Below are 26,167 nucleotides of genomic sequence, written 5' to 3'. Positions count from 1 at the left end.
CACGAGGGTGGCGGGGACCCCCAGGGTGTGCATCCTTAGGCAGCTGGAATCCGAGGTCGAGCCGGGCACTACGGTACGGGTTGCACCGCACCGGGGTCAAGCCTTAGGAGGCTCCCTGGCTGGCTGCCTTCTTTGACCCTAAGGCAGCCTGGGGCCCGGGCGGGCATCTGGGATGTCAATCAGCGCATGGGCGATTCTCGGTCTCTTTGTCTTTCAAATAAAATAAAACAAAAATCCAGGTCAATAATGTAAAAAAAAAAAAAATCCAGTGGACCTGGAGTCTCTGTTACTTATGGTGGCGTCACACTGACGTGTCTGTCACCCAAAGCCCCAAGTCCACGGAGGGACCACCGACCCACCGGATCCAGCCCGGCGCGGCCCGGGTGCCCCTTGGCGTGGGGACCCTGAGTCCGCAACGCCCTGCTCACACTCGCGTCCCCGCATTCAGACCAGGAGCCGCAGGCAGACTCCAGCCGTCCAACCCTGTGTGCCCACCAAGTTCTGCCTCCAACGCAAAACATCCCTGAGCGGAGACCCACACCCCGCCCGGCGAACGCCAACTTGGGCTCTGTGACGCGTGTTCCCGCCCGGCTGTCACTCAGGCAACGGGGGCGGGCCCGCCGGCACTGTCCAATCAGAGGCGCCGCTGCCCAGGTGGGCGGGGACGACGCGGCGCCAACGGCGAGGACGCGGCGAGTTGGGGGCCGCTCTCCGCCTCGGGTCTCCGCGTCGCGCGAGGGCCTTGGGAGGCGCTGGGACCCCCGCACAGGCCGCGGGCACCCCGGAAGCCGGGAAATGGTGAGCGCGCGGGGCTGGGCGTCCTGGGACTGGAGAGGGAGACGGGGGAGGGGTCGGTTGGGACCGGCCGGTAGCGGCTGAGGCGGCCGGACCCGGGCCTCCTCCTCGCTGCAACTCCGGAGTCTGCGGCCTTCGGTCCCCCCTGGAGTCCGCAGGGTGCGCGGGGCGCGGGCCGGCGGCCGGGACCCCGGAGGTCCTGTCTGGTCCCTGCGCGCGGCGACTTGGGCCTGAGCCCGCAGCCCCGCGTCTCCCTCATTGTGTGCGGGGACGACGCGAGGGTCACGGGGGCAGAGCCGGGCTGGGTGTGCGGGGTTCGCGCGCGGCGGGGCGGGGCGGGGCGGTCCCCGGGCCCCGTCCCTCCCCCCGCGTCCCCCTGAGTTTTCCAGATGCCCGGAAGTCAGGGTCTCAATTCCACAACTCTTCCTAGAATTCCTTCCCACATTCCCGAACGCCAACTTCCCGTCTCGGGTTCACAGCGTCCTTTAATCAGCTCTTTGTCCTGGATGCTGCGTCGCAACCAGACGCAGGGTTTTAGTTACAATAAGTGAATGAATGATTCTTTTTATTTAACAGATTTTTACAATAAGTGAATGAATGATTCTTTTTATTTAACAGATTTAACTTAAGTTTGTCGATATTTTTATGAGAGGAAAGCAGAGGATAAGTTTACTTGGAGCTATGCTTGTGTCTCCCCTGGACCCAGACACCCTAGAAAATTCCCATGGATGGAGGGCCCTCTTTGGAACCTTTCTTGAATGTTCTGTCCTTTCTGCACATTACGCGGGTCAGCACGGGCCACCTCTCAAGCTTATCACCTTGAAATCATCTAGGCGCTGATTTTTTTTAAGAAGAAAAAAAAATTACTTGAAAGGCAGAGTGGTGGAGAGACGGAGAGATAGAGAGAGATCTTCCATCTGCTGGTTCTTTTCCCCAAATGGCCACACAGCTGGGGCAGAAACCAGGAGCCCAGAACTCCATCCCGGTCTCCCACGTGACTTGGCGGGGGCCCAAGCACTTGGGCCAAAATCTGCTGCCTTTCGGGGAACATGAGCAGGGAGTTGGATTGGGAGTGGAGCAGCTAGAACTCAAACCAACACTCCCATGTGGGATGCTGGTACCCTAAGAGGCAGCTTTAACCTGTATGTAACAAGAGACCTTGAGTAAGGATGTAAAATATTTCCAAAGGAAGACGTGAGTTTAAGGGGAAAAAAATGGAATATTCCAGTCTTCCATTGCATTTGTTAAAAATTCTTGTTTCTCTTTTTTTCTTCCTCTGAGTGTGTGTAGTTATTTTCTTTTAGGTAATTTCAAGGCACAGGCTTATAACACCAGGAGCTATTCAGATATGATTAGTTTTTCACCAAAGGATTTCCTGCCATGGGAATCATTAATGGCAAGTGTGTTTTCTCAGTGGAAAAAGGTTGTTTGTGGCTTTTCTTGTGAAGTTAGAGTGTCTTCAAATTTTGTTCCCTCTTTTACACCCAAACACTGGATTTGAGTGATTCTGCTGAGTTCTTCAAAAATTAGGTTTGTCCCGTGTAATTAGTGGTGGTCCAGACTGCTTGCCTGGGGAGCAGAGACTTGAAGCCAGGGACACCAGGCTGAGGCCACCGCCACCCTGAGCCTGCTTAGAAAGGAGAGATACTGAAGGCTCAGATGCTTTCTCCTGGGAGCCTCACCAGCAGGCCTGCTGCCTGCTCACACTCCCTATAGCAGAAGCTCCAGAGCCCTGGAAAGTGGGGGATCCACATGCATACTGGGGAGTTGAGAGGTGACGCCCTTTCTGATAATACAATTGTGGTTTCTCAAGGCCTACTCTAGATATTACAGTTTGAGTTTTACATCTACTTTATTTTTAATTAATTTATTTGAAAGGTAGAGTTACGGAGAGGGAATGACAGAAAGAGATCTTCCATGCACTGATTCACTCCCCAAATCTCAGCAATAGCCAGGGCTGGGCCAGGATGAAGCCAAGAGCCTGGGATTCCATCTGGGTCTCCCATGTGGGTGGCAGGGGGGCCAAGTACTTGGGTGATCTTTCACTGCTTTCCCAGGCACATTAGAGGGAACTGGATCGGAAGTGAGGCAGCTGGGACTCAACCAAGCACCCGTATGGCATGCCAGTGTCACTGTTTAACCCACTGTGCCACAGTGCTGGCCCCACATTCACAGCATAGATGTGTGCTCAGTGAAATTTATCCAGGAGACACATGTTCTGTCTCCTGAACACAGTGATTTGATGAATTTGGGAATGCATTTAGGTTAGAATTGTGATCTGAATCCAGCTGATTGTTTTGTCACTTCTGAGTGTTAACACTGAGGAAGGAGGCTGGCCCTTAGAGCTTCCAGGTTCCCTCCCGTGTCCCCTAAGTTTCCTTTCCCTCCCTCTCCAGGGACTAACCCTCTCCGGGGGTGGTGTCTCAGCATGAGAGTGTTGTTCCCACACTGTGTGTGTTTAACCTCTGGCTGTGGCTTTTCCTTCTGAGTGGTAAGGAAGCAGGCTACATAGCTGAGATCATTTTTTAAAAATATTTATTTTAAAAAGTTTTACATTTATATAAAGGGAACAGGTTTCATGTATAGTTTTAAGAGTATGATGAGGGGCTGGCACTGTGGTGCAGCGGGTTAAAGCCCTAGCCTGAGGCACCAGCATCCCGTATGGGCACCGGTTTGAGACTGGCTGCTCCACTTCTGATCCGGCTCTCTGCTATGGCCTCGGAAAGAAATAGAAGATGGCCCAAGTCCTTGGGCCCCTGCACCCACAGGGGAGACCCAGAAGAAGCTCCTGGCTCCTGGCTTCGGATCGGCAATGCTCCAGTTGTTGGGCCCATCTGGGGAGTGACTCAGCGGATGGAAGACCTCTCTCTCTCTCTGTCTCTACCTTTCTCTGTAACTCTGTCTTTCAACTAAATAAAATAAATCTTTAAAAAAAAAAAAGCATAATGAAACTTCCCACCCTCCCCTCCCTTTCCCACTGATTCCCACCCTTCCTCTTCCTTTTTTTCTTATTTTTCTTTTTTCACAATGACATACTTTCAATTAACTGTATAATCACAATCTAAACAACCAACTAAATAGAGTTCAACTAGTAAGTAGAAAAACCGCTATTTGCTGAGCTAATTTTTATCTGTTGAATATTGTTTCTGTAACTATTGTAACTGTTCTCTGTGTGAATGTGTACAGTTTCTAGTTTCTTGGGCTTTAAAATTTGGAGAGAAATGATGCAGCTAAGGCAAGAAAATTCTGGAATCAAACAGTACTTGTTCCTTTTAGTCAAGCGAATTTCAAGATTTGAGATGTCTGGGTTTGAGTTGTCAGGTGCATCTTCCATTTTTAGATCAGTTTTTGTGTGTGCGTATCTCTGGAGATCTTTGAAATTTAAAAATCTAGACTACTCTTTTTTTTTAAGATTTATTTATTTATTTGAAAGAGTTTACAGAGAGAGGGAGAGGGAGGGGGGAAAGAGAGAGAGAGAGAAATATCTTCCATCTTCTGGTTCACTCCCCAGATGGCCACTACAGCTGGGTGTGGGCTGATCTGAAGCCAGGAGCTTCTTCCGGGTCTCCCACATGAGTGCAGGGGCCCAAGCATTTGGGCCATCTTCTGCTTTCTGAGGCCATAAGCAGAGAGCTGGATCAAAAGAGGAGCAGCCAGGACTCAAACCAGTGCCCATATGGGATGCCAGCCACTCAGACAGAGGCTCAGCCTACCATGCCACAGTGCCCATCCTAAGGGAATAGTCTCAACTCCATAAGACTCACTGCCAGATATCTTTGTCTACTCCTGGGCCTTTCTTCTTTCTTTTTTCCTTCCTTCTTTTTTCTTCTAGAAAGAGAAAGACAGAAAAAGAGATCAATCTTTGATTACTGTTCATTCCCCAAATGCCCAGAACAGTTAGAAGTGGGCCAGGCTGAAGCCTGGGGCTTAGAGCTCCATCCAGGTCTCTTGCATGGGTGAAAGGGGCCCAAGCACTTGAGCCATTGCCTGCAGCCTGCCACGGTGCATTGGCAGAAAGCTGGATTGGAGGTGGAGGAGCTGCAGCTCAGACCGGCACTCAGATATGGGATGTGGGCATTCCGAGCAGTGGCTTAATCCACTGTGCTCCCACTTCTGGGCTCTCACTCAAACCTTGCCCAGATACCCACTTTTAATCATTTGGGGCTCTTATCAGTATTTTGAAAGCAAACAACTGCAAAAGCGTATTTTTCTAACCCATATTCTTTTTTTGAAAGTATTTATGTATTTGAAAGGCAGAGAAAGAGGGAGAGACAGAGAGCAACCAGGGGCTTCCATCTGCTGGTTCATTCTTCAAATGGCTATAAAAGTCAGCTCTGGGCCAGGCCAAAACAACTAGCCAGGAGCTCCATCTGGGTCTCCAACATGGTGGCAGAGGCCCAAGCGCCTGGGCCAATCTGCTGCTGCTTTCCCAGGCATGTTAGCAAGAAGCTGGATTGGAAGTGGAGCAGCTGGGAGTCAAACTGGCACTCCCATGTGGGATGCTGGCATCATAAGCAACAGCTTGACCTTCTGTGCCACAACACTGGAACTCCCCATATTTGTTCTTAAATTGAATAGTCGGATTCCACATTTTAAAATAGCTCTCTGCTATGGCCCAGGATTGCAGTGGAGGATGGCCCAAGTCCTTGGGCTCTGCACCCCATGGGAGACCAGGAGAAGCACCTGGCTCCTGGCTTCGGATCAGCGCAGTGCACCGGCCGCATTGCTCCGGCCGCAGCGGCCAGTGGAGGGTGAACCAACAGTAAAGGTAGACCTTTCTCTCTGTCTCTCTCACTGTCCACTCTGCCTGTCAAAAAAAATAAATAAATAAAATAAAATAAAAAAATGTTGGCTGTGGGCTCATAAACAAGATGAAAAAATATAAGGTGGGGCTGGAATTTGGCTTAGCTGCTAGGATGCCGGCATCTCATATCCCAGCTGCCTGGGTTCAGTCTCCAGTCCCCGACTCCAGCTTCCTGCTGGTGCAGATCCTGGAAGGCAGTGATAATGGCTTAAGTAGTTGTATTATTCCTGTTACTCACATGGGAGACCTGGACTCAGTTTCTGGCTCCTGGCTTCAGCCCCAGTTGGGGGTAATGCAGGCATTTGGGGAGTGAACCAGCAGATGTTAGCTGTCTCTCTGTGCCTCTCAAATACATAAATAAAATTTTAAAAGGAAGCACCTAGGGGCAAGAGATTGAAACCTTGGAAATCCCTAAGCAGGAATTCTCATACTGCTGCGTGTAGATCCAGGCCAAGCTCTGTCTGTGCTGTCTGAAGCCATTTCATACCTCCCCAGGCTTAACCAAGTGACTACTAAGCCTTCTCATATCACCTCCGTGCCATCGTCAGTGCCAGCATTGGAACTACTCCTCTGCAGGTGACCACAGCAGTTGGTGCTGTGAGCATGTTGACCAGACATTGACCGCTACCCCAGGAGTCTGTCTTCCCTTGCTCTGACTTGCTAAGCCGCTCTGCTGCCTGCTGGCCAGCATGCATTTCAACCTGCTGCTTGCCAGGAAGCTGGTGCTGTGAGCTGTGGTGCTTGCTGTCACATATTGAGCCCTTCCAAGTCTGCGTTCTGTGTTCAGCCATCGCAGGCTGCCAGTTTTGATTATTCCTTGGCACTTAGCAGCGGGAATATGGAATTGGGGCCCTCCTCTAAGTGGTCCTGCGTGGTGTGCTTTGGCCCAGCCAAGCTGTAACTGCTGCTGTCCTTTGGGCCTGATATAAAAGGGGCTCACTGGAAAGACTGTACCTGCAGAAAAGTTATTTTCTATTTTTTAAGATTTATGTTACTTACTTGAAAGAATGACAGAGACAGAAAAAGATTAATCTTCCATTTGCTGGTTTATTCCTCACATGGCTGCAATGGTCGGGGCTGGGCCAGGCTAAAACCAGAAACTCAACCTGGGTCTCCAATGAGCGTAGCCGGGACACAAAGTACTTGAGCCATTTTCTGCTGCTTTCCCAGGGCTGGGAATGGATCAGAAGTAGAACAGCCAGGACTTAACTGGTGCTCTGATATGGGAGGTCAGTGTTGCGGGCAGTAACTTAATCCACTGTGCCACAACACAGCGCCTCTGTAGTAATTTTTTATAAAGAATCTTGGGGGGGGGGGGCAGCACTATGGCAAAATGAGTTAAGCTGCTGCCTACAGTGCCAGCATCCCATATAGGCATTGGTTTGAATCTCGGGTGCTCCACTTCCAATCCAGCTTCCTGCTAGTGTGCCTGGGAAAGCAGTGGAAGATGGCCTAAGTACTTGGGCCCTGCACCCACGTGGGAGACCTGGATGAAGCTCCTGGCTTCTGACTTTGGCTTGGCCCAGCCCCAGCCATTACAGCCATTTGGGGAATGAACCAGTGGATGGAAGATTTCTCTCTCTGCTTCTGTGTGTACCTCTCTGTAACTCTACCTTTCAAATATGAGTGTGCCACTATGAGTATGCCGCAGCGCCGGCCCATAAATGAAATTTTTAAATCAAGTCCTTGGCATTTGCAAATTGGCTTGACTGGGACCCTGCAGTACTTAGTCACTAGTTAAATTAATTAGTGTAGTCCAATATAAATTCATTAGGGCTTTGAAGTTTATTGTACAAAACCTATTTAGTGATGGGGCAGTTATTCTTGGTGTTTCTCCTTTCAGCAGCTCACTTTAGCTTTTTTTTTTTTTTTTTTTAAGATTTATTTGTATATTTGAAAGGCAGAGTTAGAGAGAGAGAGAGAGAGAGACTCTTCCATCCAATGGTTCACTTCCCAAATGGCTTCAACAACCTGGGCTCAGCCAGGCTGAAGCCGGGGAGCCTGGAACTCCATATGAGTCACAGATGTGGGTGGCAAGGGCCCAAGCACTTGGGCCATCTTCTGCTGACTTCCTATTTGCATTAGCAGGGATCTGGATCAGAAATGGGAGCAGCTGGGACTTGAACTAGCATTCATAAGGGATTGCTGGCATTGTAAGCAGCAGCTTAACCCACCACCAGACCTTCATTTTAGCTTCTTCAATCTGAAGAGTGACATTTCAGAGTGCATTATTGCCATCTTAAAGCTGTAATTGCACCCGTTAAGCCCTAACGCCTGCTGCCCAACCATGTGAGGATTACTGACACCATCCTGTCCGCCCAGCAACTGGTCAGAGTTCTATCACAAGTTCGTATAAGTCTCTTCTGTTCAATGCTTATTTCAACATCCCCATAGCTACAGTTTGCTTTCATCTCTGAAGGGGATGATATACCTTTACCTGTCTGCCTCCAGGGAACCCCAGCATCCTTGCCATCATCACACACAGCCTTCACAGGCACAACTTGAACTGCATCCATCTTTCTGCAGGAGCACAGATGTGATATTACCATAATGACATCCTCCTCTGGCATTCATTCACTACGTTAAAATACAAAAAAAAAAAAAAAAAAAAGCTTTCAAAAAATAGATGGGTTATTGCCCCAGACATAACCTGAGAGCCCCTTATGCCTTGGTTAAATTCCTAAAAGTTGTTTGGTACGAAGAGGCTGTGGCATCCCTGACACCATAAAGAAGTAGCTCTTGTCCCTATCAATACCCATAACATGTAGAGGTTCTCCTGATGTTCTCCACACAACATAGTCTGTGTTCATCTAAGCCCATTATGCTGTTGCTTGCAGATTAGCTCACCTTGAATGGGTACCTCCACCACAAAAGGCTGTAAGGTTTTTCATGCTCTTATCATAGAGGTTTCATGAAGCAGAAAATAAAACATTTTTAAAAAAAGATTTATTTATTTACTTGGGAGGCATATATATATAGAGTGCTTCCATCTGCTTGTTCTCTTCCCAGATAGCCTCAACAGCCAGACCTGAGCCAGGCTGAAGCTAGGAGCCAGGAACTCCATCCTGGTCTTCCACATGGGTTGCATGGGCCCAAGTACTTAGGCCATGATCTGCTGTCTTCCCAAGCACATTATCAGGAAGCTGGATCAGAAATGGAGTGGCCTGGACTTGAACTGGCACTCCATTACGGGATGCTGAGGTTCTAAGTGGTGGCTTAACCCATTGTGCCACAGTGGTCCCAGAGGTTTTTCATTTTAATGAAATCAAGCATCACTTTTTTTCTTTCATGAATCTTTCTTTATGTCTAAAATTTCATTGTTAAACTCAAGATCACCTAGATCTGTTCAGGTATCTTCTGGATATTTTATATGTACATCTGTGACCCATTTTGGATTAATTTTTGTGGAACATGTAAGGTCTATGTCTGGATTCAATTTTTGCGAGTTGTGTGTTGATATTCTGTACTTTTTTTAAAAAAAGAGTATTTATTTATTTGAAAGTCAGAGTTACAGAGAGAGGAGAGGCAGAGAGAGAGAGAGTCTTCCATTTGATGTTCACTCCCCAACTGGCTGCAACGGCCGGAGCTGCACCGATCCCAAGCCAGGAGCCAGGAGCCAGGAGCTTCCTCCGGGTCTCCCACACGGGTGCAAGGGCTCAAGCACTTGGGCCATCTTCTGCTGCTTTCTGAGGCCATAGCAGAGAGCTGGATAGGAAGCAGAGCAGCCGGGTCTCGAACCAGCGCCCATATATGGGATGCCGGCGCTTCAGGCCAGGGCGTTAACCCACTGTGCCACAGCGCCGGCCTCAATAATCTGTACTTTTTCACTGCTTTTTTATTATTATTAAATTTATTTTCACTTTTATTTGAAAAGCAAAGACAGAGATCTTCCATCCACTGGTTTACTCTCAAAACTTGCAACACTTGGGACTGAACCAAAGCCAGGAGTCTGGGGCTCAATCCAGGTCTCTTATGTGGGTGGCAGGTACCCAAATGCTTGAGCCATCATCTGCTGCTTCCCGGGGTATGCATTAGTGGGAAGCTTGGCTTGAAAGGGGAGAATCTGGGATTTGAACCAGATGCTCCGATATGAGGTCCAGGTATCCCAGGCAGCATCTTAACTGTTATAGCCCATCCCTGCCCCTCCATCACTGTTCATTGAAAAGACTGTCTTTTCCCACTGAATTGCCTTTGTCCTTTGTCAGAAGTCAGTTGATTCTGAGTGTGAGTTTAAAAGGAAGCAGTTGACTTCTCCATGTTTATCTTGTATCCTTCAACCTTTCTATACTTTCTATTGACCAGCCCTCCATGCCCCCCCCACCAAGTTCCAGCAGTTTGTTTGTGATTCTTTGAGATGTTCTTTTCTTTTCTCTTTTCTTTCTTTCTTTTTTTTCTTTTTCTTTTTCTTTCTTTCTTTCTTTTTTTTTTTTTTTTTTTTTTTTTTTTTTTTTTTGACAGGCAGAGTTAGACAGTGAGAGAGAGAGAAGAGAGAGACAGAGAGAAAGGTCTTCCTTTCCCATTGGTTCACCCCTCAATGGCCGCTGCAGCCAGCGTGCAGTGGCTGGTGCCTGGTGCACTGCACTGATCCGAAGCCAGGAGCCAGGTGCCTCTCCTGGTCTCCCATGCGGGTGCAGGGCCCAAGGACTTCGGCCATCCTCCACTACACTCCTGGGCACAGCAGAGAGCTGGCCTGGAAGAGGGGCAACCGGGACAGAATCTGGCGCCCCAAATGGGACTAGAACCTCGGGTGCCGGCACCGCAGGTGGAGGATTAGCCTAGTGAGCCGCAGCACTAGTAAGGTTTTCCACATAAGCAGTCATGTCATATGCAACCAAGACAGTTTTATTACTTCCTTCCCAATCTGCATGCCTCTTACATCTGTTTCTTGTCTTACTGCATTAATTGTATTTTGAGTATAATGTTGAATGGACCTGGTAAGAGGGGACTTCCGTGCCTAATTTTTCCTAAGGAAAGCATCTGCCTTCTCGCCATTACTTATGGCTTTAGCTGCAGGTTGCTTGTAGATGGCACTTCTTAAGAAGAGGAAGATGCTCGTATTCCTAGTTTTCTGTTTGATTTTAACCCAGCAGCTTTTTCATTTTTATTTTTCCCTACCTTCATTTGTGATCTCAGGGATTTCTCTTCTCTCTTTTATTGTCAGTTTACCTCAAGCTCCTGTTATCATATATTTTGATCTTTTCAGAGAACAAGCTTTTGATTTTACTTTTTCTTTTTGTACTTTTTTTTTCTGTACTTTAGGTTTTATTTGCTCTGCACTTTAAAAAAAAAGTTTATTATTTATTTGAAAGTCAGAGTTACAGGGGCTGACATTGTGGCATAGCAGGTTAGACCGCCGCCTGTGATGGCGGCATCCCATAGGGGCACTAATTAATGTTGTGGCTATTCCTTCAAATCCAGCTCCCTGCTAATGTCTTGGGAAAAAGCAGCAGATGATGGCCCAAGTCTTTGGGCCCTTGCCACTCATGTGGGAGACCCAGATGAAGCTCCTGGCTTCAGCCTGGTCCAGCCCTGGCTGTTGTGGCCATCCAGGGAGTGAACCAACAGATGGAAGATTCTCTGTCTCTCTTTCTCTTTCTCACCCCCTCCCTCTGTATCTGACTTTCAAATAAATAAATAAATCTTAAAAGAGAAGGAGGGTCACACCCAGCCTGGCCTCTGGCTTTGGCCTGGCCTAGTCCTGGCTGTTGCAACCCTTTAGGGAGTGAACCAGTGTTTGGAAGACAAAATTATCTGTCTCTGTCTCTCTTTAAAATCTTTTATAAAAATAAAATCACTTAATTTGAGTGAGAGCGAGTTCCCAACTACTAGTTCACTCTTCCAGTCCCCACTGTAACTGGGACTGGTCTTTCTTGTGTCCGAAACCCAATTATCTGAGCTATCATTGCTGCCTCCCTGGGTCTACATTAGTAGGAAGCTGGAGTTAGGAACTAGAGGAGGGTATTGGACAGAGGTCCTCCAATATGGGATGCAGGCCCAACCAGCATCTTAACCGCTAGGATGAACACCAACCTCTGCTCCCCTTATTTATGTCCTAATATGGACGTTTGGATTATTGATTATAGACCCATCTTCCTTTCTAGTATGTGTGTTCCATGATATGTAGCTCCCTCTAGACACTGTTTTTTTGTTGTTTGAGATTTATTTATTTGAAGGAGTTACAGAGAGGGAGAGACAGAGAAAGATCTTCCATTCGCAGGTTCACTCACCAAGTGACCATAATGGCCAGGGATGAGCCAGGCAGGGAGCCAGGAGTTTCATCCGGGTCTCACACAAGGCTGTCAGTGACCCAAACAGTTGGGCTATCTTCTGCTGATTTTCCTAGACCATTAGCAGTTAGCTGGATTGGAAGTGAAGTAGCTGGGACATGAACTAGTGCCCATATGGGATGCCAGTGTTGTAGTCGGTGGCTTTGGCGGCTTTACCCACTAGACCACAGTGCCTAGTTAAGAATGTTAGTTAGGGTCGCGCGTGCCCACACAGCACTCGCTCCCCCAGGACTCGGCCACCCAGAGCCTTGCTGTGGGGTCCAAGGGTCACTCACCTGGCTGGGCGACCCAGGTCGAGAATGGGCACCTCCTGCGGTGCAGGCAGCAGCTTCCCCACCCTTCTGCCGTGACCCTGTTTGGAAGTGCCAAATGCAGCTTCCGGGCAAAGAGACATTCTCAGAACCCTAAACTGATCCACTTAGGAATTCTAATGAATCATTGATGGACCAGCACCATATTGCCAATTGGAATGAGTTATCAGAAATGGGCATAGTGCCTTTAGATCCAACATGTAACAGATGGATGTTACTCCATACTGATTACTTCTTCCAACCAACACCTTTTGACTGTATAAGATCCTTGTCTCTACATCTTTGAATTCTGATCACTGGCAAATAAAATAAAGGAGTTCATGTAGTTTTTCTCCACTCTTGAATCACCATGAGTAGTAGTTTAGGAAAAGAAAAAGACTCTAAAGACAAAGATCCCAAAGTACCATCATCTAAGGAAAGAGAAAAGGAAGCAAAATCCTCTGGAGGTTTTGGGAAAGAGAGCAAAGAAAAAGAACCTAAGACCAAAGGGAAAGATGCCAAAGAAGGAAAGAAGGACTCCAGTGCTGCCCAACCAGGGCTGGCTTTTTCAGTTGACAATACGATCAAACGGCCAAATCGAGCACCTGGGACTAGCAAAAAATCTAGTAATGCAGAGGTGATTAAAGAGCTCAACAGATGGGGGAAAGAGAATTCAATGCGTTTGGACATATCCAAGAGGTCTATACATATAATGCCATCATCAATCAAAGAATTGACTCAATTAACAGAACTTTATTTATACGGTAACAAATTACAGTCCCTCCCAGCAGAGGTAGGCTGTCTAGTAAATCTCATGACACTGGCTCTAAGTGAAAATTCTCTTACTAGTCTGCCCTACTCTCTTGATAACTTGAAGAAGCTGCGAATGCTTGATTTACGACATAACAAACTAAGAGAAATTCCTTCAGTGGTGTATAGGTTGGATTCTCTCATCACTCTTTATCTTCACTTTATAACTACTGTGGAAAAGGACATCAACAACCTGTCAAAAGTCAGCATGCTTAGTATTCGAGAGAACAAAATCAAACAACTACCTGCTGAAATTGGTGAATTATGTAACCTCATTACGCTGGATGTAGCCCACAGTCAACTTGAACACCTTCCAAAGGAGATTGGAAACTGCACGCAGATAACCAACCTTGACTTGCAGCGAATGAACTGCTAGACCTCCCAGATACCATAGGAAACCTGTCCAGTTTAAGTAGTCTTGGTCTAAGATAGAATAGACTATCAGCAATACCCAGATCATTAGCAAAATGGAGTGCATTGGAAGAATTAGATTTAGAGAACAATAAAATTTCTACTTTACCAGAGTCTTTTATCTAGTCTTGTGAAACTCAATAGTTTGACTTTAGCTAGAAATTGCTTCCAGTTTTATCCAGTGGGTGGTCCATCTCAGTTTTCTACCATATATTCTCTTAACATGGAACACAATTGAATCAATAAAATCCCATTTCTCCAGAGCAAAAGTATTAAGTAAGCTGAACATGAAGGACAATCAGTTAACATCTCTTCCCTTGGATTTTGGAACTTGGACTAGTATGGTAGAGTTGAATTTAGCTACTAATCAGCTCACAAAGATCCCTGAAGATGTGTTTGGTCTTGTTTCTCTAGAGGTTCTAATATTATCAAACAATCTTCTCAAGAAGCTTCCCCATGGTCTTGGAAATCTTAGGAAGTTAAGAGAGTTGGATCTAGAGGAGAATAAATTGGAATCCTTGCCAAATGAAATTGCTTATCTTAAGGATTTACAGAAATTAGTATTGACAAACAACAAGTTGACCACTCTTCTCAGAGGCATTGGTCACCTTAACCAATCTCACACATCTAGGCCTTGGAGAGAACCTAGTTACTCATCCTCCTAAGGAAATTGGTACACTGGAGTACCCAGAAGAACTGTATTTGAATGACAACCCCCACCTGCATAGCCTTCCCTTTGAACTAGCTCTCTGCAGCAAACTTTCAATCATGATTATTGAGAACTGTCCACTCAGTCACCTTCCACCTCAGATTGTTGCTGGGGGGCCTTCTTTTATCGTTCATTTCCTAAAGATGCAGGGTCCATATCATACCATGGTCTGATACAAAACCTGCTGGTCCCACACACTGTTCAAAAATAGACTGCCATTAATGTTTCATATCTATATCTGTATCTATTTATGTAGATATTGATATATATGGCAGATTTAAAAGACTGCATTATGTGTTTCTGCTGATAGAGGAATCATAGCCATTTAGATTTTTTTAATTTTGTACAAAAGGCTTAAATAAGATTTATTTGCTGAATTTGATGGATGTTTTTCTGTTGAGTAACCTGATATGCCAATTTGTGTAAAATATTTGCCAACAAATTATGAAGTTAATAAATTTAAGGGACTGAGGCAGTATAGTTAGGTATACTTTCTCGTAGAAAGCATATATTGGGCAAAAAATTTTGTTGCAACTTTTCATATACATTTTCCCCTTTCTATTTGTCAGATATTTATAGGCCCAGAAGGTAGAATTTTTCTTTTAACTTATTTTGAGATTTGAGATTTAAATTTTATATATTGTTTATAGTCAGAGTAAATCACTGGATTTTTTCCCCCTTTGGATTTGATTTGCTCTGTTTCGATCAGATCTAGACTTTATATCCTTAGCTAAAGAATTTGCATGAGCTCATTTAAATATTAAAAGATAATTGCTTGAGACAGCTGGCAACTTGAAAAGATACTGGTGAAAGTCTAGAATTCCTTTAATTGTTGTTCTTTGATGAGTTGTGAAGCAAAGCATCTGAAATGAGTCTTTGGATAGGGGGAGGATGTTGAGACCTTTTATAGTATTAATATATTTTCTGAAGTTGGGGGCAACAGAAACATGTAATGAAAATGAGTTTTGTCATTCCTGAAAGTTGCAGATCCATGAAAACTAGCAGAATAATTTGCTAAAAAAGTAAATAAATTACCCATAAACACACATTCTGTATACGTATATACAATGCTATATAGATATGTATTTTTTTTATTTTTTTTATTTTTTTTATTTTTGACAGGCAGAGTGGACAGTGAGAGAGAGAGACAGAGAGAAAGGTCTTCCTTTTGCCGTTGGTTCACCCTCCAATGGCCGCCGCGGCCGGTGCGCTGTGGCCGGCGCACTGCGCTGATCTGAAGGCAGGAGCCAGGTACTTATCCTGGTCTCCCATGGGGTGCAGGGCCCAAGCACTTGGGTCATCCTCCACTGCACTCCCTGGCCACAGCAGAGAACTGGCCTGGAAGAGGGGCAACCGGGACAGAATCCAGTGTGCCGGCACCACAAGGCAGAGGATTAGCCTAGTGAGCCGTGGCGCCAGCCAAGATATGTATTTATTATCGTAAACTACAATAGGTAACTTTAAGGATTTCTCCCTATCCTTGTACAATGAAATGAATGTCTTTCTTTGAAAACTGCAATATATGTATGTTTCCAGGTTATTTAACAGTGTACTATGGTTTTATATCTTGACTTGCCTGGTACATCTTTCAGTTCTGGAATATTTGTGTCCAAGCACAATGTCTTCACACTGTGCTATATTGCTGCTGAACTAAATGCACTTTTCCCCACATCTGGGACACTGGCTTCAAACAATTCAGTATTGTTACCTTTAATTTCACCTTTTCTTTCTTGGTAGTACAATTATGGAAAAGAAGCACATTGCATAGAAGCCATTGGTAGTTCAGTGGAGGTTCTTGTAAGATGTGCTATTTGATGTTTTTTTTTGTTTGTTTGTTTGTTTTTGCTTTACTTCTTTTAAAACCAGCGGTATTGTAAATGTGTGCCCCTTAGGTAGTCCTTTTACTTTTGGTAATGCTGGTCTAAGTCCATTTAATTGTTAGAGACTCAGAGCAAGTGCATTATAGATATCCTAAAACACACTTCCCGTATAATGACTATTACATATAATTACATAATGCTGCTTATTTTTTTTTTCATTTAATTGGGCATTGTGTTTCAAACATAGCCATTTCTTTTTTTGAATTAAAAGTATATTATTGAAATAGCAATTTAGACTGTTTTACTTTTCCTGGCTCTCAAATTCAGGACTAGGTTTGAGGTCAAACTTTTGTTCATAATTGGCAATTTTATAAGAAGCAACTAAGAAATGGAAGGCAGGTGAAGATATAAAACCCTAGAATGCCTAAATGTGCTGTAAAACTATTGTAGATGTCACTGGATTTTACCAAGTATTATCTGTTCTTTTTTCCATCTACTGTGGCTTTTCAGTTAAAATTTTGTTTATAAAAGGAATTTATTACAGCTCTACCTAGAAAAAAAAAAAGAATGTTAGTTAATTAGCATTGTTAATGTCATTGTGGTCTGAGAGCGCAGTTTGAATGTTGTCTGTTCTTTCCGTTTTGTTAAGGTGGTGTGTGTGTGTCCCACAGTGTGTACCTATGTACATGTGAACTGAAGAATGTATATTCTGCTAGAGTTAGATGAAATCTTCCATGGATTTCTGGGAAACTGTTGTTTGGTGGTGCTGTTCCACCATGTCCTTCCTGATTTTTCTGCATACAGGAGCTCTTAATTCCTGATAGGAAGCCATGGAAGTTTCCAGAGATACCAGTAGATTCTTGCATTTCTCTTTGCATTTTAATGGTTTTTGCCGTGGTACATGTACAATAAATATTCCTTCCTGGAGAATTGACCTTTATCATTAAGTAATACTGTGCTTTATCTCTTCAGTTTTCATTGTTCTGAAGTATGCTTTGTGTGAATAAAGCTATGCCAGTTTTCCTTGATTAATGTTAGCACAATGTATCTTTCTCCTTTCATTTGATTTTTTATTTAAATTGTGGGTTTTTTTTTTAAAGATTTACTTATTTATTGGAAAGAGTTAGAAGGAGAGACAGAAAGGAAGATCTTTCATCTTCTGATTCACTCCCCCACATGGTTTTGATGGCCAGGGCTGGATCACCCTGGAGCCAAGAGCTTCATTTGGGCCTCCCAAGTGGGTGTCAGGGTCCTAAACACTTGGGCCATCTTCTACTTTCCAGACCATTATCAGGGAACTGGGTCAGAAGTGGAGCAGCTAGGACATGAACTGGCACCTATATGGGATGCCGGCATTGCAGGAAGCAGTTTTACCCGCTATGCCACATTACTAGCCCCTAAATTGTATTTCTTTAAAAATATTATTGGGGGCTGGTGCCGGGGCTCACTAGGCTAATCCTCCGCCTTGCGGCGCCGGCACACCAGGTTCTAGTCCCGGTCAGGACGCCGGATTCTGTCCCGGTTGCCCCTCTTCCAGGCCAGCTCTCTGCTGTGGCCAGAGAGTGCAGTGGAGGATGGCCCAAGTCCTTGGGCCCTGCACCCCATGGAGAACAGGATAAGTACCTGGCTCCTGCCATCGGATCAGCGCGGTGCGCCAGCCGCAGTGCACTGACCGCGGCAGCCATTGGAGGATGAACGAACGGCAAAGGAAGACCTTTCTCTCTGTCTCTCTCTCTCACTGTCCACTCTGCCTGTCAAAAAATAAAAAACAAACAAAAAAATATTATTGGGGCCGGCACTGTGGTGTAGTGGGTAAAGCCATCGCCTGCAGTGCTGACATCCCATACGGGCAGCAGTTCAAGTCCTGGCAGCTCTGCTTCTAATCCAGCTCTCTGCTGTGGCCTGGGAAAGCAGTAGAGGATGGTGCAAGTCCTCAGGCCCCTGCACCCAAGTGGGAGACCCAGAAGAAGCTCCTGGCTCCTGGCTCTACTGGTTGCGGCCAGTTGGGGAGTGAACCAGCAGATGGAAGATTCTCTATGTAACTCTGACTTTTAAATAAATAAATAAATCTTTAAAAAAATAACAAAAAAATTTTAAAAATTATTTATTTGAGAGGCAGAGAGATCTTCCATCCACTGGTTTACTCTCCAGATGGCCACAATGGCCAGAGTTGGACCAATCTGAAGCCAGGAACCAGGAGCTTATTCCAGGTCTCCCATGTGGGTGCAGGGGCCCAAGCACTTGAGCCATCTTCCACTGCTTTTCCAGGCACATTAGCAAGGAGCTGGATCAGAAGCGGAACAGCTGGGACTTAAACTGGCACCCATAAGGGATGCTGGTGTTGCAGGCAGTGGCTTTACCTGCTACACCACAGCGGCAGCCCAAAATTGTATATCTTAAAGACAGCATGTTAAGTGTAACTTTCTAGCCATGAGGGGAGTTTATGTCAAATGCGTCCATACCACCCTGATCACATGGGGTCTCATCTCATCCCAGATGCTAAGCAGAGTCGGTCTTGATTAGCACTTAGATGGGAGAGTTTATGTCATTTTGTTGTTGTATTTAGACATTGGCATTCAATGTAATTATTAATTGTATTAATGGCCACCATACCCTTTTTTTTTTGTTTTGTTTTTTGTTTTTTGTTTTTTTTTTTTTTTGGACAGGCAGAGTGGACAGTGAGAGAGAGAGAGACAGAGAGAAAGGTCTTCCTTTTTGCCGTTGGTTCACCCTCCAATGGCCGCCGCGGCCGGCGCGCTGCGGCCGGCGCACCGCGCTGATCCGATGGCAGGAGCCAGGAGCCAGGTGCTTTTCCTGGTCTCCCATGGGGTGCAGGGCCCAAGCACCTGGGCCATCCTCCACTGCACTCCCTGGCCACAGCAGAGGGCTGGCCTGGAAGAGGGGCAACCGGGACAGAATCCGGCGCCCCAACCGGGACTAGAACCCGGTGTGCCGGCGCCGCTAGGCGGAGGATTAGCCTAGTGAGCCGCAGCGCCGGCCCACCATACCCTTTTTTTTAACCAATTTCTATTTGTTGTACTTATTCTTTGTTTCTTTTTTGTATTTGAGCTTTTTCTTGACTTTTCTAGCTTTAATTGAGCCTTTTACCTTATTCCATGTTTCTTCCCTTTTTGTTTCCTCCTTAAATATTTGTTTGTTTATTTGAAAGAGTCTGTTGGTTCACTCCCCAAGTGGCCACAATAGCCAGGCCTGGCCCAGGTTGAAGCCAGAGCCAAGAACTTCATCCAGGGATCCAAGGTAGGTGGCAGGGTCCCACTCTCTTGGGCCATCTGCTGCTTTTATCAGGCCATTATCCGGGAGCTGAATTGGAAGTGGAGCAGCTGGGACATGAACTGGCGCACATATGGGATGCCAGTGTCTGGGGTGGTGGCTTTACCTGCTACACGACACCAGCCCCAATGTATTTTCCTTTGAATGTGCCTTTTTTTTTTTTTAATTTTTTGACAGGCAGAGTGGACAGTGAGACAGAGAGAGAGACAGAGAGAAAGGTCTTCCTTTTGCCATTGGTTCACCCTCCAATGGCCGCTGCGACCGGCGTGCTGCGGCCGGCGCACCGCGCTGATCCAATGGCAGGAGCCAGGTGCTTCTCCTGGTCTCCCATGGGGTGCAGGGCCCAAGCACTTGGGCCATCCTCCACTGCACTCCCTGGCCACAGCAGAGAGCTGGCCTGGAAGAGGGGCAAACGGGACAGAATCCAGCGCCCCCACCAGGACTAGAACCCTGTGTGCCGGTGCCGCTAGGCGGAGGATTAGCCTAGTGAGCCGCGGCGCCGGCCCTGAATGTGACTTTAAAAACAAAACCTACTTGATGTTTTCCCTTCACTGGGACTGGTGTCCATATGAGATGCCGGCATCTCAGGCAGTGGCTTTACCCACCACACCACAGTGCTGGCCCCTGGCATGAGAACCTGGGCAAGCCACACTAGGTAGCTTCAGGATGGGATTTGGCCACCAGAGAGACCAGGCCTTGATTAGAGACTTGGAGCTGTCAGCTCGAGCCTTCACCTTCCAGAGAGATCAGGGTCCACAGGTTGAATTCATCATTGGTGGCCACTGAGTTTCATGCCAACGTGATGAATCCACTATTTGAAAACCCTAAATGATAGGATTCAGAGAGGTTCTCAACTGGAGAATCCCAGTTCAGCTGGGAGGGCCGTGTTTCCAAGAGAGGGCATAGGGCCGGCGCCGCGGCTCAATAGGCTAATCCTCCGCCTAGCGGCGCCGGCACACCGGGTTCTAGTCCCGGTCGGGGCGCCGGATTCTGTCCCGGTTGCCCCTCTTCCAGGCCAGCCCTCTGCTGTGGCCAGGGAGTGCAGTGGAGGATGGCCCAGGTGCTTGGGCCCTGCACCCCATGGGAGACCAGGAAAAGCACCTGGCTCCTGGCTCCTGCCATCGGATCAGCGCGGTGCGCCGGCCGCAGCGCGCCGGCCGCGGCGGCCATTGGAGGGTGAACCAACGGCAAAGGAAGACCTTTCTCTCTGTCTCTCTCTCTCACTGTCCACTCTGCCTGTCAAAAAAAAAAAAAAAAAAAAAAGAGAGAGGGCATAGAAGCACCACGCCGCCCCATCGCCACCGCCTCCGCCAATACTCTGCCTGGTGCAGCTCTCCCATTCAGCTGTTCCTGAGTTGTTTCCTTTATAATAAGCCAGTTCTGGTAAGGAAAGTGCTTTTGTGAGTTCTGAGACTTGTTTTTCATGAATTACTGAACTTGAGAGAGTACTTTGTCCATTAATCTCAGTGTGCTGATTGAGCTAAGCAGAGCTGTTTGCTTTAAGTTTGTTCACTTTTATCATGTAAGGCTGGAATGACAGCTTCCAAGCCTCTTACTTGCCAGATTTTTTGATGTTTGTTGACAGCTTTTTAAAAAAATATACACGGGGCCAGTGCTGTGGTGTAGTGGTTACAGCTGCCACCTCTGGCACTGGCATCCCATATGGGCACTTGTTCGAGTTCCGATTGCTCTACTTCTGATCCAGCTCTCTGCTATGGCCTGGGAAAACAGTGGAAGGTGGCCCCAGTGCTTGGGCCCCTGCACCCGCGTGGGAGACCAGGAAGAAGCTCCTAGCTCCAGGCTTCGGATTGGTCCAGCTCTGATCATCGTGGCCATTTAGGAAGTGAACCAGTGGATGGAGACCTCTCTCTTTGCCTTTCAAATAAATAAATTTTTTTTAAATACACACAGTAGCATTTAAAAATTATTTTTGATTAGTTTTTATTTATTTGGAAGACAACACAATGGACAAATCTCTCGTACTCTGTTTCACTCTCCAAATGCCACAATGACTGGTGCTGAGCCAGGCCAAAGAACCAGGAACCAAGAACTCCAACTGTGTTTCCACATGAGTGGCAGGGACCCAGGTACTTGAACCAGCATCTGCTGCCTCCCAGGTGTGCGTGAGCAGGGAGCGGGCATTGGGAGCCAGGTTGAACTCAGACACTCCAGTATGGAAAGTGGGTGTTGTGAGCAGTGTCTTAGCTGCCATGCCAAATGCCCGCTGACAACTCTAAAGCCTCATCCTTCCTTTTCCATCTGTGCTAACGTGCGTACTAACATATGTACGTGGCCGGCGCCACGGCTCACTAGGCTAATCCTCCACCTAGCGGCGCCAGCACACCGGGTTCTAGTCCCGGTCAGGGCGCCGGATTCTGTCCCGGTTGCCCCTCTTCCAGGCCAGCCCTCTGCTGTGGCTAGGGAGTGCAGTGGAGGATGGCCCAGGTGCTTGGGTCCTGCACCCCATGGGAGACCAGGAAAAGCACCTGGCTCCTGGCTCCTGCCATCGGATCAGCGCGGTGCGCCGGCCGCGGTGCGCCGGCCACAGCGCGCCGGCCGCGGCGGCCATTGGAGGGTGAACCAACGGCAAAGGAAGACCTTTCTCTCTGTCTCTCTCTCTCACTGTCCACTCTGCCTGTCAAAAAAAAAAAAAAAAAAAAAACATATGTACGTACATACACACACGTGAACAAGGTGACAGGAAAGCTTGGGCGCCCCCTGCTTTGGGGCAGGCCAGAGTTTACTTCATGCAGTCCTGTTCAGGGTATGTGAACTCTGATCCCCATCTGCGCCACTAAGCTGAGTAAACCCCAGGCCTGGCTCCTTTCGTTGCTCTCCAGAGCCATGTCACACCAGTGTCAGTGGCCTGATCTGCTCTCCCTGGACAGTTCACTTCAGGAAGTAGCAAGCCTCTTGATACCCTGTTGAACCCAACCTTCCCGGAGGTCCACCTGCCTTTGTGGGTGACCATTACACTTTACACAAATGGTGAGGGGTGGGCATTTGGCCTCGTGGTTAAGGTGCCTTGTGGGATACTCCCATCCCTTATTGGAGCAGCTGGTTTCGAGTCCTTGCTGTGCCACCAATTCCAGCTTCCTGCTAACACAGACCCTGCAAGGCAGTGGTGATGTGTTAAGTAGTTGGGTCCCTGCCACCCGGGAAGGAGACATGGATTGAGTATTTTTATGGTGCTAATGAGCATCCTTTGGTCTCAGCTTGAAGGGTTCCCTTCTGAAGTTAGTGAGGCAGCTCTAGGAGTGAGCTCCTTTAGTTTTTGTTCCCTGGGAGTGTTTAATCACACCTATATATCTGAAGGTTAGCTTTGCTGGGTAAAGTATTTTTGGTTAGCATTTTTTTTCTTTCAACACCTTGAATATATCATCCCATACTCTTAGCCAGGAAGGTTTTGAGCTGGGAAATCTATTTACAGTCTTTTAGGCATTGATGAGGATTTGGAAACGCTGGTAATTGTTGGTAGGAATTTGCACCAACCGTCATGGAGGTTTATCAGAAACTGGAAACAACTGTCATATGAGCCAGCAGTCCCACTTCTGAGTATTTGTCCACAGGAATTCACATTGGGATCTTGAAGAGATTCCTGCATTTCCATGTTCATTGCCACAGTATTCACAGTAGCCATGATATGCAAACAACCTAATGTCCATCAGTGGATAAATTTAGTGTGATCTATACATGCAATTTATTGCTTTAAAAAAGAGAGAGAGAAAAGGAAATGCTGCCATTTGCACTACTGAATGGACATGGGGACTTTCTACTAGTTAAATAAGCCAAACAGAAAGAGAAAAACTGTGATCCGGGGCCAGCGTTGTAGAACAGGGGTTAAGCTGTAGATTGGGGTGCTGGTTCGAGTCCTGCTCTGCTAGTGTTCACCCTGTGAGGCAGAAGGTGATGGCTCAAGTAATTGAGTCCCTGCCACCCACGTGAGGAACCTGGATTGAGTTTCTGGCACTTGGCTTCAACCTGGCCTGGGTATGGCTATTGTGGGCATTTGGGGTATGAACTAATGGATGGAAAATCTCTCTTTGTCTCTCTGCCTTTCAAATAAACAAAAATAAAAGAATGTAAATATACATCTGTGTGCACATGAACATTTACATGTACACACACTCATGAGTGGGCCTCAAGCAGCCGTAAGTCTCCTGCTGTTCTCTGACTCATCCTCATCCTGCCCCATGGACGGCCACAGACCTTTGATTATTCTTCCTGCCTTTGTCTAGTATTCTTTTTTTTTTTAATGATTTTATTTATTTGTGGGAGAGGTAGAGTTATAGACAGAGAGAGAGGTCTTCCATTCGCTGGTTCACTCCCCAGATGGGCTGCAATAACCGAAGCTGGGCCAATCTGGAACCAGGAGCTTCCTCTGGGTCTCCCATGTGGGTGCAGGGGCCCAAGCACTTGGGCCATTTTCCACTGCTTTCCCAGGCCACAGCAGAGAGTTGGATTGGAAGTGGAATGGCTGGGACTTGAACTGGCGCCCATATGGGATGCCTGCACTGCAGGCAGCAGCTTTACCTGCTCTGCCACAGCGCCGGCCTCCAGGATATTTACTTTTTAAGATTTATTTTTATTTGAAAGGCAGAGTGACATAGAGAGGAGGAGAGACACAGAAACAGTTGATTAACTCTCCAGATAGCTGCAGCAGCCAGTTTTGGGCTAGTCCCTTTGGATCTCCCACATGGGTGACAGGGTCCCAAGTGCTTGCACCATCTTCCACTGCTTTCCTAGGCACAGGAGCAGGGAGCTGGATGGGGAAATGAAGCAGCTGGGACTCAAACCGGCACTCAGTTATGGGATTTGGAATGCCAGCCTCCAAAGCAGCAGCTGCACCTGCTGTGCCAAGGTGCTGGTTCCCAGTGCATTTTTAATGTAAATTTAGAGAGAGGAAAGTGTAATTCCCTGACACTGAACTTACCTGGGTTATGGATCAGAGAGGCAGAGCTGTGGATAACCTCCTAGGATAGGAGAGTCTGAGAAGAGAAGTGTGTGCTGCTCTTGGTTCGCTTGATTAATCCTGCAGGCAGGAAAGGAATGTGGAGCAGTAAGGTGGTATGTTTTTTACTACTTTTTTTTTTTTAATTATTTATTTGAAAGTCAGTGTTACACATACACACATAGAAAGATCTTCCATCCAAAATCCAGACTCCGAAGGGAAACGAATTGTGTATATACCATATTGTTAATGTAAACAGTTTAGATAACTGAGCCATTCTTGTCATTTCAGTAGATGAGGCCCCTTCCATGCTTCCACTTCCCAGAAACCAGCAGAGGATGAACTTTGTGAGCAGGCGTTTCTAAGGATAAACAGCCTCAGGCCTGCTGATGTTAACTCTAACTCTCCTCTGCCCGCTGGGTAGTAGGACTTTGAGCAAGGGCCACAGAACCATAGTACAAGGAGTGATGAGGGCTGACACAAGCAGCACATTTTACTCCTCGCGCACACCTAGACAGGAGTGAATATTCTATTGTTTTGTCAGATAGGTAAATTCTAGAATTAGAACTGGTGTCTGGAAGCTTTGACTCTGTTGCCTGCACATGGACATCAGCTAGTTAATGTTCTTTTTCAAAGACCAGCATTTGAGGCAGAGATGAGAAACACTTTTTTTTGCCAAGGGCCATTTGGACATTTATAACGTCATTTGAGTACTATACAAAATTATCAACTTAAAAATTAGCCTACTAAGGGCCAGTGCTGTGGTGCAGTGGGTAAAGCCGCTGTTTGCAGTGCTGGCATCCTAAATGGGTGCCAGTTCGAGTCCTGGCTGCTCCTCTTCTGATCTAGCTCTCTGCTATGGCCTGGGAAGGCAGTAGAAGATGGCCCAAGTCCTTGGGTCCCTGCACCCACATGGAAGACCTGGAAGAAGCTCCTGGCTCCTGGCTTCAGATCGGCGCAGCTCCAGCCATTGTGGCCATTTTGGGGAGTGAACCAGTGAGTGGAAGATTTATCTCTCTCTCTGCCTCTGCCTCTTTGTAACTCTGCCTTTATAAATAAACAAACAAATGAATTGTTATACATAAATAATTTATAAATAAATATTTTTTTTAAATTAGCCTACTGTAGATTTACTGAATTTTGAGTCTCGCCTGCAGTTGCCATGGCAGGGCCAGACCAGATGATTGGGGGGGGGGGGCGGGGCTGGATGTTCCACACCCCTGGTTTTGGAGCTAGCTTCCCAGTGAGGGATTGCTGTGCTCAGATGTTGGGCTGTCACATGACTGCACACCTAGTGGGAGTTCCACATGGGCTCAGCTGGGAGGGCAGCCTCTAGAGGGGCTGGTTAGAAATCACCTCCTCCTGAACCTGGAGAACAGATTTCATGACAGCACTGCTGCACCACTTTTTTTTTTTTTTTAAGATTTATTTTATTTATTTGAAAGGCAGAGTTAGAGCTCTTTCGTCTACTTGTTCACTCCCCAAATTGCCAGAGCTGGGACAGCCAAAACCAGGAGCCTCTTCCAGGTCTCCCATGTGGGTACAAGGACCCAAGCACTTGGGCCATCCTCCGCCACTTTCCCTGGCACATCAGCAGGGAGCTGGATGGGAGGCCAAGCAGGCAGGACTCAAACCGACAACCACGTGGGATGCCGGCATCACAGATGGCAGCTTTACCCACTGTGCCACAGCGCCGCCCCCCACTGCTGCACCTTCTATGCATTTCATAATCATGGGCAAACTGAAGCATCAAGCCATTGTTGACTTCAGTGAGCTCCCTTGCAGACTACAACTTTTAAGTTGTTCCTTGAGGTTAGCAATGCTGGGATACGCCACCGTGACGGTAACAAGCCAAAGAGCGCTCTGGCTTCTCAGCACAGTCTTCACATGTGCTAACAACTGGCAGCAAGCAGCTCTGTGGCTCATGGCTGTGGGGTTCTTGTCGGGCTCTAGGTTGCCGTGCGTGTGTTCTTTCTGTTTGTGCCCTTACTTCCCAGTG

The 26,167-nt window shown here is 47.0% G+C and overlaps 1 protein-coding gene and 1 pseudogene across 3 annotated transcripts in view; both read left to right on the top strand.

Annotated features, from left to right (window-relative positions):
• The first annotated feature begins 606 nt into the window (after window positions 1–606).
• Window positions 607–26,167, top strand: part of LOC149121578 (uncharacterized) — a 34,736-nt gene continuing 9,175 nt past the window's right edge. Inside the window, exons 1-2 of one of the 2 annotated variants that reach the window (XM_089316489.1) lie at window positions 607–798; window positions 25,018–25,164. In XM_089316489.1, the coding sequence (XP_089172615.1) occupies window positions 796–798; window positions 25,018–25,164 (150 nt within the window). In that variant the 5' untranslated portion in view covers window positions 607–795. The remainder of the gene's footprint in view (window positions 799–25,017; window positions 25,165–26,167) is intronic. The other variant, XM_089316490.1, reaches the window with a different exon arrangement.
• On the top strand, window positions 852–15,138 carry LOC127488102 (leucine-rich repeat protein SHOC-2 pseudogene; annotated as a pseudogene). The gene has a single exon (XR_016223381.1). The product of XR_016223381.1 is annotated as a leucine-rich repeat protein SHOC-2 pseudogene (transcript).

This window comes from Oryctolagus cuniculus, chromosome 16 (assembly GCF_051225735.1).
Source record: "Oryctolagus cuniculus isolate XC-2025 breed Fujian yellow rabbit chromosome 16, ASM5122573v1, whole genome shotgun sequence".
NCBI lineage: Eukaryota > Metazoa > Chordata > Mammalia > Lagomorpha > Leporidae > Oryctolagus > Oryctolagus cuniculus.
Note: the sequence above shows the minus strand (reverse complement) of the source record. Positions and strands in the feature narration are given on the sequence as shown.